We start from the raw sequence: 16,232 nt of genomic DNA, 5'->3' as shown, positions 1-16,232 counted from the left end.
AATTCTACTCTGGTTCTAAAATACAATTTTTTTAAAAAAATCAAATTTTTCAAGAAAAAAAATTCAAGTTTGAACAATATTTCTATCAATTTTTAAAATGAATTAACGACATTTTTTTCTCAAAAAACTTCCGACTATTCACTTCAGATTTATATTTGGGGTGTTGAATTACTCTGGTATAACTACCTATACTGACTTGACATCATCATTTTTTAGGAGTAAAATTTCTGAAATTCTGTATACGTAAAATTGGGTAGAAAAATAATTGAAATTCTTGTTGAGTAGGTAGGGAGTATGCTGGAATAATTCATTCCTATTAAATGAAAATCTGAGGTAAGGTTGTCAAATTTGTATCCCAAGTATAGAAACCCTACCAGTGGTGGCGTAGCTTAAGGAGGGATGTGACTTGAGCCATTGCCCCCCCCCCGCATGTGAAAATTTGAAATAATACATGCAATAATGAACTGTTTTTTCGTTTTTTGTGGACCCATTTTTTTCAAAAAATTTTGTTCTCACTTCACTTGAGCTGTAATTGCACCTTCATTTCCATTAAATTACCATACATTACAAAGGGTTTTCATAAAATTACCTCTAATTTCGATTTTTCATGCCTAAAAATCTGGTTTTGCCCCCTCCCTCGAGAGAATTCTGGCTACACTGTACTGAACCCTTCCTCTATCTTCACTTCAACTTTTTTACCAACATTTGTTCCAGTTCCACTAAACATTTCAATTTGTACTGTGGAAATAAAATTCTAAACCAAAAATTATCTCAAGTGCAGAACCTCCTCTCCTTTTTATTTTAACAGACACCACATTCCAGTTTTTAAAAAAATGAAATATCAAGTATAGCAATGAATGCCAGTCCTATAGGAGAAACTGCTTTTTTGGAACTCGCAACACAACAACAACATTCCCTCCTCAACACCCCTATGCTGTAAACACGCCCACATAGCAACGTTCTGAGTGTATTGTTGTCCGTGCGCATTGTATTCTGTAAAACGTGCATTTTATACACAATAGAGAAAGTGTTTTTTCAATTTTTTCGGCCCTTAATTTGAAAATTTCCGATTTTTTTTTCTTGATGACATATCTACACGTCAAAAGGAACGTTTTAAAAAAAATATTGTCGAAATCGGTTCAATAGAAAAGGCTGGCGGACTCTATCAAGGTTTCTATTCGAAATTCTATTGTTTAAACACAATAGAAAACGTGTTTTTTCAATTTTTTCGGCCCTTAATTTCAAAATTTTCAATTTTTTTTTCTTGATGACATATCTACACGTCAAAAGGAACGTTTTAAAAAAAAATTCGTTGAAATCAGTTCAGTAGAAGAGGCTGGCGGACTCTATCAAGGTTTTTCTACACGATTCTTTTAATAATATAGATTTTAAAAAGAATTATGCTCAAAAGGGGCCAAGTTCTACAATTCATGTTCAAACTCAATAAAATAGGCAGGTACAATCTCAATTTACAAAAATATCGACAGGATTTATTGTAATAAAAGTACACGACGCATAGTGTCTTACATTTACATCATCCTTATCATAAAGCTAACGTAAGTATAAAAAACAACGAGAAAAGAAAAAAACGAGTACGTATCGTACGTAAATAATTAAATACATAAATAATCACACTACACGTAGTTTATCTAACGATGAAATAAATAAAAAAACGTAGTTATAATCAAATTGTCTGGTGCAAGGAGACCCCCGACAAAGGGGGTGTATTTGCACAGCGAAAGAAAAATAATACTAACGAATTTAAAATAGAGATCGCCAAAGTAACATCGCGTTATGGTTATAAATCCAAATACACGACTCGAGTGGATGCCAAAACTGCCATAGCTGAGAGTACGCAGCATGTCAAAGGTACTGCGAGAGTCGATCCGTACCAATCCACAATCAAGCCCATGAAACACGATAGGATAAATTGAGCGATAAATACTGAGCTTCCGATGATGGAAATATCTGTACCGAGACCTCGAACTTGTTTGCAGTGTACGTGTTCTCCATTTTCGTCTACTTCAAACTGCACAAAATTAAAGATACATATATATTTTTAGAGCGAATGTGCAGGAAAAGTTCAGGAAAACGAAGCCTAAATTTAAGTACTTACCACATTTAATGTGTGATAACGTGCGACAATGATGTAGGGGATGGTGAAAATAGTACAATATAAGACGCCGCTGGCGAATGAAAATAATATGACAGCGAATTTGCTATTAAAATAGTACATTAGGAACATTGAAAACGTATCGATGATGATGTTGGCGATGTAAACTTTCTTCAATCTGTAATGAAATCAAAAATTAGTGGGTTACTTTCGCTACATCATTGTCAAAGTCTTGCTTTATGTCAACAATTCTCGCTTTTTCAAAAATGAAAAAAATCTTTTTGCATTTTAGCAAAAGGGCCAATTTTTTGGAGAAAAAGTATTGCAAACAACCTCACATTTTTCCATGAATTGTCCATAGTCTTGCTTTTTTGACAGAAATAGCAAAAAAAATGGGTATCATTTTTGACCTCGAATTACCTTACGAATGGTTCTACTTTTTTTAATAGGTAATTGTTATGGTTGTGCACTCTTAACTCTTGTTTTTTTTTAAACAAAACTTCTCATTTTTTTAAAAGCAAAATTGCCACAGAGTATTTTTTTTCAAAAATCGCCCTATTGTCTTTTTTTCCTCCAGAAATTACGAAGAAGCATCACTTTTTCCAAATCTTGCTTCCTGTTCAAAATTGTTTTTTTCCTTGAAATTTCAAAAATTAGGTACCTGGCCCCGTCAAGTCAAATTGGTGGTGGTTTCATACCATTTCAGAGCTTGCAGTAGGTTTTTTGGTTTTACTATATTGAAAAAATTACGAATTTCATTTTGAACCGTTTTATGACAATTTAAAGAAGCCTTATAAATCAGAAAAAGACCCTTAAATGCTGAAAACAACTATTAATCAGTTTGAGAGATTAAGAATAAAGTAGATATCAACAAAATTTCATCTTTAGCTTAATGTGATCAGATTTTGATTTTCCCCATAGTAAACTAGCCAATCAATCGAATTCGTCAAAAATCTAAACTGGAAGCCAACTTTTGAAATTTAGCTTGATTGTGTTTCTTGGAGTGCCCAATTTTTTTCTAAAATTGTAGTGGTCTTGCACTCTTGCTTTTGCTTTTTTGTAAATATGGTTACATTTTGGCAAAATTACTGAAAAGTATTGTTTTCCTAGGTAATTCCCAAAAGGTCCTGATTTTTGCTAAGATTGCCGAAATCTTGCTTTTAGCCAAAAATTGGTTTGTTTGCCAGAAATTGCAAAAATGCTCACTTCCTTGCTGAAAAACTGCCAAAAAATTGTAAAATTAGTCCAACTTTTCAATATTTGAAAATGGACTATTTCATTGGTTATTTTTCTCTACAGTAAAATGTTTCTTTCTTTTTTTCTATGTTTTGTCAATTTTTTGGTTACATTTTGGGTTTCTATCTCAAGCATTTTTTAGTTATTAAAATTTTTTTTTTTTTTTTTGAAAAAAGATTTAGTACCACCCCACCGCTAAGATGAATTCAACGAAAATAAATAATTGAAAGATCATGCCAAAATATCTACATCATTAGCTAAAATTTCAGGCGTTGAAGCGCATGCAGTGTCTGTCACTACCACTGGTTTATAACTGTGTCTGTCAATACCACTGTTTTCAAACCTGTCACTACAACTAGTTTTAAACATGTGTCTGTCACTACCACTGGTATTAAACAGTGGCTGTCACTACCACGGGTTTCAAACAGTGTCTGTCAGAAACACTGGTTTTAAGCAGTGTCTGTCACTACCACTGGTTTACAGTTATAAACCATGTCCATCACTACCACTGGTTTATAACTGTGTCTGTCACTACAACTACTTTTAAACAGTGTCAGTCACTACCACTGGTATTAAACAGTGGCTGTCACTACCATGGGTTTCAAACAGTGTCTGTCACAAACACTGGTTTTAAACCATGTCTGTCACTGACACTGGTTTATAACTGTGTCTGTCACTACCACTGGTTTTTAACTGTGTCTGTCACTCCCACTGGTTTATAATTGTGTGTGTCACTACCACTGGTTTTAAACAGTGTCTATAACTACCACTGGTATTAAACAGTGTCTGTCACAAACACTGGTTTTAAACCATGTCTGTCACTGACACTGGTTTATAACTGTGTCCATCACTACCACTGGTTTATAACTGTGTCTGTCACTACAACTACTTTTAAACAGTCTCCATCACTACCACTGGTTTATAACTGTGTCTGTCACTACAATTACTTTTAAACAGTCTCCATCACTACCACTGGTTTATAACTGTGTCTGTCACTACCACGGGTTTCAAACAGTGCCTGTCAGAAACACTGGTTTTAAGCAGTGTCTGTCACTTCACTGGTTTATAACTGTGTGTGTCACTACCACTGGTTTATAACTGTGTTTTGATCATTAATTGAAGCATGGAAATGCAAAGTCGGCTAATTGCCAATTTTTCAAAATGTGTTTTTTCAGTGCAATGTGTACTAAGTGTTGTCACACATGCGATCCTAGCTTCACATTAGGGAAAACACATCTCCAAGTTACACTATTGAACACTGAGATATAGCACTTTCCATAAGAGGTACGTGTTACGCCAGCGCGTATTAACGCTCTCCTGTAAAAAAACGTTTTTGGTAGGTACTTAGCCGACTTTGCATTTCCGTGCTTCTATTATAAAACCAGTGGTAGTGACACACACAGTCATAAACCAGTGAAGTGACAGACACAGTTATGAACCAGTGGTAGTGATGGAGACTGTTTAAAACCAGTGGTAGTGACAGACACTGCTTAAAACCAGTGTTTCCAACAGACACTGTTTGAAACCCGTGGTAGTGACAGACACTGTTTAATACCAGTGGTAGTGACAGACACTGTTTAATACCAGTGGTAGTGACAGACACTGTTTAAAACCAGTGGTAGTGACAGACACAGTTATGAACCAGTGGTAGTGACAGACACTGTTTAAAACTAGTTGTAGTGACAGCCACAGTTATAAACCAGTGGTAGTGACAGACACTGTTTAAAACCAGTGTTTATGACAGATACTGTTTGAAACCCGTGGTAGTGACAGGCACTGTTTAAAACCAGTGGTAGTGACAGACACCTTTTAAACCCAGTGTTTATGACAGACACTGTTTGAAACCCGTGGTAGTGACAGACATTGTTCAATACCAGTGGTAGTGACAGACACTGTTTAATACCAGTGGTAGGGACAGACACTGTTTAAATCCAGTGGTAGTGACAGACACTGTTTAAAAGTAGTTGTAGTGACAGCCACAGTTATAAACCAGTGGTAGTGACAGACACTGTTTAATACCAGTGTTTATGACAGACACTGTTTGAAACCCTTGGTAGTGACAGACACTGTTTAAAACTATAGTTGTAGTGACAGACACAGTTATAAACCAGAGGTATTGACAGACCCTGTTTAAAACCAGTGTTTGTGACAGACACTGTTTGAAACCCGTGGTAGTGACAGACATTGTTTAATACCAGTGTTTATGACAGACACTGTTTGAAACCCGTGGTAGTGACAGACACTGTTTAATACCAGTGGTAGTGACAGACACAGTTATAAACCAGAGGTATTGACAGACCCTGTTTAAAACCAGTGTTTGTGACAGACACTGTTTGAAAGCCGTGGAAGTGACAGACACTGTTTGAAACCAGTGTTAGTGACAGACACTGTTTGAAACCAGTGGTAGTGACAGACACTGTTTGAAACCAGTGGCAGTGACAGACACTGTTTGAAACCAGTGGTAGTGACAGACACAGTTATAATTTAACTTGGGGGTCAAAAATGGTAGAAAAATCGAAACTACACCAAATTGACCAAAGACGCCTAAATTTGGCATGTATCCTATATTTTACTTTCCAAAACAATTGAAAATAGTTTCGAACTGTTTTGAGTAGTTTATGGAGCCTCCAGCGCATTTTTTAAAGTTGAAAATTCCAGAAATTGTACCCAATGGGGTTAGAACGCTAAACTTTTCTTGAAGTAAACTATCAATAATTATGGATCAGTTTTTTTCTAATAAGGTTGAAGGCGTCATTTTTGACCGAATTTGAAGTATGATCTCCGATCTGACTATCTCACCCTGAGGGTGAATTTTGTAAAAAAAAAAAAATTGAATACTTTATTTTTTGAAAAAACCTTGAAATATGAAAAAAAGCGACAATTACCCAAATCTTCGTATTATTTTTTCCATCGTTAATGAACATATCAAACAACTAAACGAGTATACAGTCATTCCCAGGCATGCAAATCGGATCCCTTCTTCATAGGCGAACTTTTCTTTTGAGTTACTAGGTGCCTGTAAAAAGAGAAAAAAAGAGTTAAATTACTTATTAGGAGCGTGTATTTATCGGAGCTGTGTATAGAGAAGAATGAAATGAGAAATCGTTTAGAACGAATTCCAAAAACTTGCGTGCTGTTTGATCAATTCTGTACTCCAATGCAAAAAGGATGGAAGTCCTATGACCTGGCATAAGGAAAGGAGGTTAGTGTGTTCAGTGCAGTTTTGAGAAACAGGAATTTCAAATTTTGAACTGAAAAGTTAAAATCCCTGTTTCTCAAAACTGCACTGAACACACTAACCTCTTTTCCTTATGCCAGGTCATAGGACTTCCATCATTTTTGCATTGGAGTACAGAATTATGAAAGTAAACGAGAGACCATTCTGAACTTTGAAAAGAAAAACCGAACTGTCAAAAATCAAGTGTTGATTTTCAAATTTTGACTATGTAAGATTTTGAAAATTTAGAATTAGGTTCAAAATCTTGCAAAAAATTTAAAAAATATTCAAGATTACAAAAAAAAAAAGTTTAGAAACTTCTCACTTTCTATTTTCAAAAACTTGTTTGTTGCATGTTTTTTAAGACAATTTTTCTGTTCAAGCTCATGTATCATTTATTTGGCAACAAATGCTTACAAGAGAAGCTTTTCAACACACACTCATGACTCATTCAGATACGCCAAGTCGACCATATTAAAATTTATGGCAGTCTGATACTTACCTTCGGATCTCCGCCGAAAACAGCTTCGCCGACATAATCGGTAAAATACAGCGAATAAGATACATGCGACATCCAACAAAGCACATTTGTCACCAGAAGTATCCGTATCGAATATGGAAGTTTAACAATGGACGATAGGTACACATCCAGGCTCGGCATGCTCTCCTGAAATATGCCGTCAAAAAAGTCAATCAAAAATCCATACAGAATAATTGCTGCTAAGCGGCTATCAAATCTGCTTCGTACTGGTTTTTCCTTCTTTTTTTTCGCGCCATATTACGGTAATGTGTTTGTTTTGTTTGAAATATGTAAGAAAAGTCATCAATCGGATCGATTTAAATTATCACCCGATGACATTAATAAAAAAATAAAATTTCAATGTTCAAGTTCAACAAATAAAATTAATCGCAAAAATTACAGTGATGTCAAATATATGCCGTCGACATAGGTATAATGAATGACTCATGTCTGTGGAAAAAAAGGCATCGTCGAAGAGGTGACCTTGAAATGATATTTTGACAAAAAATAATATAACCATTCGGGGGGGGGGGGGCTTACAAGGAAACGAGAAACTTCTGTCGATCATTGTATCAAGTAGATGAACATTGCGGTTGGTGATATAGCAACCCAAATTAATCCAGTGTAAGTTAGGTTGCCGATCCTAAAACCAGAATTTCTTAAATATTGCGGGTAAACTGGATTTTTGATTCACCTCGTAGCAGAATTTTTAAAGATGCATGAAAATGTCATCTTCACAGTTAGCTCACCTTTGAAATTTAAGTTGCTGTGATTGATCAAAATTTTCAAGTGTTCTGGCACTTTCATATTTTAGATATAGACGTGCCCCTTAGAAAATTTCAAAAATATCGAAAAATTGCCATTGAAACTGAAAAAAAATGAAAGAATTTGAGGGAAAATTTAATTTGCTGAAAAAAAACATTTTGTAAAAAAACAAAAAACAGGACTTTTGTTGGACAAACTTTGAAACAAAAAAACTTTTTGGGCAATCAAGACCAAAATCTATGCTTTTTGGACATTTTGGAAAAAAATTACAAATTTTTTGGAAATTTTGGCAAAAATAGAATTTTTTGAACAATTTTAGTAAGAACAGGACTGTTTGACAATTTTAGCAAAAATTGACCCTTTTTAACAATTTTATCAATAATGCACACTTTTAGACAATTGTGCCAAAAATGGACTCTTCTTAATTATTTTGCTAAAAATTGACGCTTTTTGACATTTTTTCCAAAAATTGACACTTCTTAGGCAGATTTGCTGGCACAAAAAAAAAATAAATGAATAAAACAGAAATCGTACCTGTTAATGAGCAAGTTGAGCAACAGAACAACTTTGACAAAAAAAACAAGGTTTCTGTTTGGTAATTTTAGAACAAAAAGATGGACTTTTTGAACAGATGGGCGAAAATCAATCCTTTCTGGATATTCGGGGTGGGGAGGGGTTACAAAAAATTATTGATACAATTTTCTAGAGAATTAGCGTATTCTGCCCCCTCCCTCCCCCTCCAAAAAAAAACTGCTTAAAATCGACGGAGTTGTGACAAGAACAGAACTGTTTGACAATTCTGACAAAAGTTAGGTAGGCTATCCTTTTTTGACAATTTTACCTGAAATGAACACTTTTTGACAATTTTGACAAAAATGGACACTTTTGGAGAATGGTGACCAAAATGGATAGGTACTTTTTGACAAAAACTGAAATTTTTTGACAACTGTGCCAAAAATTGATGCTTTTTGACATTTTGCCCCATGAAATTGCACTTTTCGACTTGAGCAAATTTGACGAAAAAAAGCAGAACGATTCAAGCAAGTTTGTCAAAAAACAGGACTTCTCAGGACGTTTCAAACTGATGAGATAAAAATTTATTTATTTTGGATAATTGGGATGTAGAAGGGGTACAAATAATTATGGGCTTACCACTTTTCGAGAATTAGCGTGCCCCTCTTCCCCTTAAAAAGTGACAAAAGAAGGTCTGCTCAAAATGTGATGGAGTTATATAAATACTTGATAGAAATTTTCAAAGCACTTCAACGTTTCTTCAACTTTGAACATGGGCAAAATAACATGATTCCGTTTGAGAAGAATTATTCATAATCCTGAGTTGATAAATTTTGATCCATATGTAAAGATCATGGAAGAGGAAGGAAGGTGTGGAAAGGAGAGGAGGCATTGCTGGAGAATACTCAATCCATTTTTCGATTAATTTCCAAACAATTTTCAAAAATTGTGAAAAATATTGTAAATTTGTGACAATTTGTGTGATTTTTTTCAAAATTTTAATTCATAATATTCTACTTTGATACGTACGTCATAAAAGTCATCTTCCTCCTTTTGATTCCAATCACGAATTAGAATCAGTAATGTAAGCGTGAAAAGTAATACATTGTATAACATCTCTATAGCCACATTTTCAACGTACTTAGGTATTAAATTTCAAGCAAAGTTGAATAAATTTGACCCAATTTCGAGTATACTGACTAACCTTTGAAATTTGAGAATCTTTCTGATTCGATTTGAGTAAACTTCCTTTACGGCAATTGCTTTTCGATTGACTCGACTGTTCTTTTGTTGCGGGTTCGATGTTCAAAAATAATGAACCTTCTTTAGCTTCCTTATCGGCGGAATCGCTTTCGAATTCGTTGTCGCCTTTCATCGCGGTATCTTCTTGATCCAGATCTTCGTCAATATTAGCAAAAGCATGTTTACTGCAATGCTGAAAATAATGTTTTTAATTTGTGAATTTTAACAATCCTCCTTCTTCAAATGACTTGCAAAAAAAATGCGAAGTGATTTATTTACTTCTCTGTATTGCATTTCGACTCTATGGAGCATTTTCAAAGGAACTTCGCGAAATGTCGTGATCGACAAGATGACACAAAATGTGAACATGATTGTTGTTAGAAGGAACACGGTATTTATGTGACCTCCCATTGAACGACCTAAAAAATAAAGCAATTGCAAAATTACTATGCGAGGAGTGATCATAGAATCCAGTTTGAGAGCTTAAAATTTCGTACAATTGTACGATTTTTGAAGCTGCTTTATCCAAAAAACATTTGATTTTTTATTGATGATTTATTTATTTACCTAAAGCGCTGTTATCCCAATCGACAGAACCGAGAGCATATCCAACTGTACCTCCACATCCGGCCAATACGGTGAATGTGCTTAGACCACGAGTATGATCCTCTGAATCATGCGTATACATGGAAAATAACCAAATGGTCAATTCATTAAAATTTATCGCCAACGCGAGTTTATTGTTTGTAAAATTACATCATCGTCAGATTTTAACGTCGATCAATCGATTGAATGGCTGTCGTTAAGATAATTGAAAGTTGGAATTTTAGTCGATTAACTAGCGATTCAATCGAATGCTTGGGTGTCGGTTTGAATCAAGTTGAACTAGTTCAGATCTTTATTCTCTTCATTGTGTAGGTATTAATGAACTTCGCCTAGTTTCTTTTTATTTCAGAAATGTAACTTTTTCGTTCTATACAAATCAAAAGTAGGTATAAGAGAAGTGTTGGTAATGAATACAAACCTTCGCTGCATACGGTTTGAATCAAGTTGAACTAGTTCAGATCTTTATTCTCTTCATTGTAGGTATTAATGAACTTTGCCTAGTTTCTTTTTATTTCAAAAATGTAACTTTTTTGTTCTATACAAATCAAAAGTATAAGAGAAGTGTTGGTAATAAATACAAACCTTCGCTGCATACATCCAGCAAATACGCTCGACTAGGATTTTGCAAAGCATCGGCGCAATAGTCACCTACTACAATGCCAAGAATTGTAAAAACTATCACCCAAGTCGACGAGCTTTTCGTAATGGCGTCTTGCTGAAGGACTAATTCAGCTATGGTGCTGTTTTTTTGCTGCTGCATTGTGTAATTTCGATACAAATGTGTAGATTTTCCACCTACATATTCGCCGAATCTTTTACCATGTGGAATTAACATCAGACCTAATGAAAAACACATGTGAGTATTCAATTAGTACGTTCGCACGAAAATTACTAATACGAGTATGAAGGGGTAATAAAAGGGCTGAAAACTCACCGATAATTTCAAAAATCGAGAAAATCACTATAAAAATACGTCGACGTCCCATTCTGGACTCGCATCGATCACTTAATGAGCCAGTAACAGGTGATAGGAAGAATCCCAGGATGGGAGATAAGGTGAATACTAACGACATGACACTCTGTTTGACGCCAATTTCTAGTAAAATTGGTCCTGAAAATGCTGTTATGGCTGAGTAAGTGAATTCTATGCCCATTACAGTTGCGCATAATCTGACCAGTTCCCATCGCGTCTTCTTCCTGCGAAAAGAAATTCGTAAAATTGTTTTGAAAACAGTGTAAAAAGGACACTCCAAATAGTCAAAAAATATACAAAACTCTTTTTCTTCAATAATTTTTTTTTTTCCAAAAATTGCAAAAAGGTTTTCGTTTCGAAAAATTCCAAAAAGTCTCACTTTTTTACCAATAAATTGAAAAAAAAGTCTCGCTTTTCCGAACATTACCAAAAAAGTACCTACTGCATGCTTTTTGTTATGCAATTGTCAAAGTCTTGCTTTCTGCTAAAATGTGATAAGAATTCTCGCAATATAGAAAAATGTCAGTCTCGTTTTTTCTGGCAGAAATTGCAAGAAAAACACTTGTCTTGCTTTTTAGACGGAAATTTCAAAATTTCAAAAAAAAACTATACCTATTTTTGCCAGTTATGCTACTTTTTACTAAAATTGCCAAAGCACAAATCTAATTTTTAAAAAATTTTCCAAAAATAGAAAAATACACTTTGGCTTTTAACATTTTTGACTTGTTCTGTAAATTTCACCAAAATCTTAGAAAAATCAATTGAATATACCTTCAAACAGTTTTCTTTTTTATGAGGACACACAGTGCCAGTGATTCTAAAAGTTTCAAAAATATCAAAAAATTGCCATCCTAACTGAAAAAATTCGAGCAATTTTGTAAAAAACATGACTTCTTTGACAAACTTTGAAACAAAAGGAAAACTTTTCAAGCAGGAAAAGCAAATTTAACCTTTTTGGGCGTTTTGACAAAAAAAAATCCAATAATTACTTTTTGTGAACTTTGATAAAAAAAACATTGTAACTTTTTGTCACCCCAAAAATTGACATCCTTGGACAATTTTGGCAAAAACAGGATATTTTGGGCAATCTTGGCAAGAGCAGAACTGGTAATCTTTTTTTAAAACAATTTTACCAATAATGGTCACTTTTTAAATAATTGTGGATCTGACTACTTTACCAGAAAATTGACGCTTTTTGATATTTTTCTCTCGAAAAATTGACATTTTTTGACAACTTTTTCAAAAATTTACAATTTATGACAACTTTGTCAAAAATTGGCAATTTTTATGACAACTTTTCCAACAATTACAATTTCTGACAAATTTCTCATGAACTGACACTTTTTGACAACTTTTCTAAAAAATTACAATTTTTGAAAGCTTTTCCATAGACTAACATTTCTTGACAACTTTTCTGTAAATTGGCATTTTTTGACAACTTTTTCAAAAATTTGCTATTTATGACAACTTTTCCTTAAAAAAAGACAATTTATAACAGCTTTTTCAACAAACTACAATTTTTGACAACTGTTCTATAAACTGGCATTTTTTGACAACTTTTTCAAAAATTTACAATTTATGACAACTTAGTCAAAAATTGGCAATTTATGACAACTGTTCCAACAATTACAATTTTTGACAAATTTTTCATAAACTGACACTTTTTGACAACTTTTCTGAAAATTGACAATTTTTAACAACTTTTCTAAAAAAAATTACAGTTTTTGGCAGCTTTTCCATAAACTTACATTTCTTGACAACTTTTCTATAAATTGGCGTTTTTTGACACTTTTTCAAAAATTGACAATTTATGACAACTTTCCCTAAAAAATGACAATTTATAACAACTTTTCCAACAAACTACAATTTTTGACATCTCTTCCATGAACTGACATTTGTTGACAACTTTTGCAAAAATTGGCAATTTATGACAACTTTTCTTAAAAAAAGACAATTTATAACAGCTTTTTAACAAACTACAATTTTTGACAACTCTTCTACGAACTGGCATTTTTTGACAACTTTTTCAAAAATTGACAATTTATGACAACTTTTTCAAAAATTGACAATTTATGACAACTTTTTCAAAAATTGACAATTTATGACAACTTAGTCAAAAATTGACAATTTATGACAACTTTGTCAAAAATTGACAATTTATGACAACTTTTCCTTAAAAAAAAGACAATTTATAACAGCTTTTTCAACAAACTACAATTGATTGTTGACTACTCTTCTATGAACTGGCATTGACAATTTTTGGCAACTTTGTAAAAAATTGACAATTTATGACAACTTTTTCTAAAAAATGACAATTTATAACAACTTTTTCAACAAACTACAATCTTTGACAACTCTTCCATAAACTGACATTTGTTGACAACTTTTTCAAAAATTGACAATTTTTAACAACTTTTCCATAAACTTACATTCCTTATTCTTCATGAACTGAATTTTTTGACAACTTTTCCAAAAATTGACACTTTATTAGCAAATTTGGCAAAAAAAAAAAAAAAAAAAACAGAAACTCATAAGTAAGTAAGCAAGTTAGAAAAAAAACAGGGCTTCTGTTAGGCAATTTTGGAACAAAAAGAGGCGTCTTTCAAACAGATGGGTGAAAATCAATTCTTTTTGGATCAGTTTGAGGTGAGGAGGGGTTACAAAAAATTATGAACTGATAGCTGTCGAGAGAATCAGTAGCGTGTCCTGCTCCAAAAAAAGAAGTGAGAAGTGACAAAAAAAGGTTTGCTTTTAAAAATGTCAAAAATTACCCAGTTAAAATAAAATTCGTTCAACTTTCACGTGATTTTTTTGAATGTACCTACTATCTACCTACTACCTATCATAAAATAATGAAAAATTGACGTAAGAGCTAAACTTCACAAAAAGTTTTTGACATTTTTTCAATCGCTCTGAAAACAACTGAAAATTACTGAAAGGTACCCTTAATCAAACATTAAAAAAGTTGATTACCCAATACATGCATAAAAAAATATCGAAAATATTTCCCTACCTAAGTAATTTTAGAAAGTCATGAATAATTGAAACAAAATTGTTCTGATTATACATATTATTTAAAGAACATGCCATCGAATTGAAGACTTAAGTTTACCTGTACAAATGAGCGAAAGGGAACTCCTCCTGTTGTTTAGACTTCTCAGTGACTTGTTCTTTACGGAATACGCTGTCGATGATTTTCTTGGCTTCGAAATTTCCTCGATTTTCTTTCCAATTTTCGTAATTCGTTCGAACTGTTTCGCGAATTGTGTGTAATTGACCGACAGTGCCTTGATAGTTGTGCAGCTTGTCTACCATTTTCACAGTTTGTACTTCAGAAATGCGTCCGGGTATGTAGGTACTTTGTTCGCGGGCACTTCGGTACCTAATCGCGTACTAAACTGTTCGAAACATGAATTCGAAATAGAGTTGTGTTGCTCGTAAAGCGTCGAAGGGTGTTTGAAAAGTTTTTTACTAAACGTTATCATTGCGAACAATAATGCTCGCACATGTAACTGAAATCTTGACACATTCGAACAAACACAATGTAGTCACGTGTTAATTTTCATTTCATACATGTTTATAAGATCATAAAATGATCTCTCGATAAATCGTTCACTAGGTGAACACGTTTGTTTATAATGATTAATTTATACGTGCGTGTATTTTTCTGATTTTAGGCAAAAAACGTGCTCTGTTTCCGGCAACAACGTCTCCAATATTACTAATAAAGTAAGTACCTACCTAAATATCCCATTTACAATAAATAAGAGTAACCTAAAGACTTGGTTCGTTATCTTATCAGCAAAAAAATAAAATAAAATTAAAATACAAAAATACACGCGTGAAAGTAAACCATAAAACTATCGTTATAAGTATACACCGTACTCACCTTGGTTTTAGTGTATTGCTTTTTTTAGTTTCGAATTGAAAATCACCTTCGTCTGGATCTTAATTAATCATAACTCGATACGATTTAAAACACCAACGAATATCACCAAGTTCACCGATACGCATTTTGAATTAATTTTTTTATTTTGGCAAAAGTGTCGAGTATAGGAAAGTGAAAAAAAATGATGTTTCATTTCATCATCGGCAATAATGTAGGCTAAAGCTGTCGTGTACTCCTACGCGTAATATTGAAACTGAATCACTTGAAAGGATTCCTTCTTACATAACTGTCGTATTCATAGTGATTGAAAAAGAAAAAAAAAATCGCGACAAATATAATAGTAGGAAAGTTGAATGAAAAACACCGCTTCGCAAAACGACAATTCGTCACACGAGACCACCAAATTCACTACTCAGATCTCGAGACTCACGCGGGACTTGCCTGGAATTTTTATAAGTTTATTTTAGCGGTTTTTTATTTTATTTTACGCAGTTTACTAAGTAGCTAAGCTACCACTATGTGCAGAAAACGCACGTGTAAGAAGTTGTCTCGACGCGATGGTGAAGCAGAAACAACTGAAATGGTTTTTTAAACAGTTTTCTTGTATCACATATTTACATATTTGTATGCGTACATTCGTACAATCAACCTTCGATGATGACAGCGTGATAATATCGTAAATTATGCATATGTACATGCATAACTTGAATATACGTGCGGCAAGTTTCTCGCCAATTAGTTACCATATGTAATGTACAATACATACTTATGTAGACTTAACGTGCATGTTCACAAAATGCAGGGTAAGAAGACGAATCGATGAATTTAATTGATGTCATGCTTGTTTGTATTTTATGCGTTTTAGGTGCATTGCGTTAGCCTCTACTGATAATTATTATTATCGAGGAGTTGGTTTGTTTGGGTTCGACTCTTTTCAAGGATCGTATAGTGATAACGTGAGAATGCCTCTGTTTTGGATTTAAAATGCATAGTTGATAATCGTTGAAGATGAAAATATGTTGTGTGTTTCACTTTCGAGTTGGAAAGAAATAAAAATAGGGAAATAGGGAATATGTACTTACTTCACGTTTTTGATGATGAATTCAAGAATAATTAATTGAGGTATTTCAATATGTTGGCATGTTGATGACTTTTGAG

The 16,232-nt window shown here is 33.5% G+C and overlaps 2 protein-coding genes across 12 annotated transcripts in view; one reads left to right on the top strand and one right to left on the bottom strand.

Annotated features, from left to right (window-relative positions):
- The window catches only part of LOC135844575 (uncharacterized), a 427,884-nt gene that overhangs the window by 373,417 nt on the left and 38,235 nt on the right, over nt 1-16,232 (top strand). For all 10 annotated transcript variants that reach the window (XR_010558642.1, XR_010558652.1, XR_010558634.1 and 7 more), the window contains one exon: nt 14,863-14,914. Coding sequence is in view for 2 of the 10 variants with exons in the window: in XM_065362918.1 (XP_065218990.1) it covers nt 14,863-14,914 (52 nt within the window). In the remaining 8 variants the exon portion in view is untranslated. The remainder of the gene's footprint in view (nt 1-14,862; nt 14,915-16,232) is intronic.
- Nucleotides 1,463-15,657, bottom strand: LOC135843507 (proton-associated sugar transporter A-like). Of its 2 annotated transcripts, XM_065361463.1 has the most exons (12): nt 15,075-15,657; nt 14,298-14,583; nt 11,147-11,409; nt 10,795-11,052; nt 10,174-10,275; nt 9,886-10,025; nt 9,569-9,799; nt 9,394-9,414; nt 7,069-7,233; nt 6,235-6,365; nt 2,117-2,291; nt 1,463-2,029 (listed from the first exon to the last, which is right to left on the bottom strand). In XM_065361463.1, the coding sequence occupies exons 2-12, from the start codon at nt 14,498-14,500 to the stop codon at nt 1,799-1,801; spliced, it is 1,920 nt and encodes a 639-aa protein (XP_065217535.1). In that variant the 5' UTR covers nt 14,501-14,583; nt 15,075-15,657; the 3' UTR covers nt 1,463-1,798. The 2 variants fall into 2 exon arrangements, with proteins under 2 accessions (XP_065217535.1, XP_065217604.1); XM_065361532.1 differs by lacking the exon at nt 9,394-9,414 and having other exon boundaries at nt 15,075-15,656.

The sequence above is a fragment of the Planococcus citri genome, chromosome 1, assembly GCF_950023065.1.
Source record: "Planococcus citri chromosome 1, ihPlaCitr1.1, whole genome shotgun sequence".
Taxonomy (NCBI): domain Eukaryota; kingdom Metazoa; phylum Arthropoda; class Insecta; order Hemiptera; family Pseudococcidae; genus Planococcus; species Planococcus citri.
This window is presented reverse-complemented; position numbering and strand designations above follow the sequence as displayed.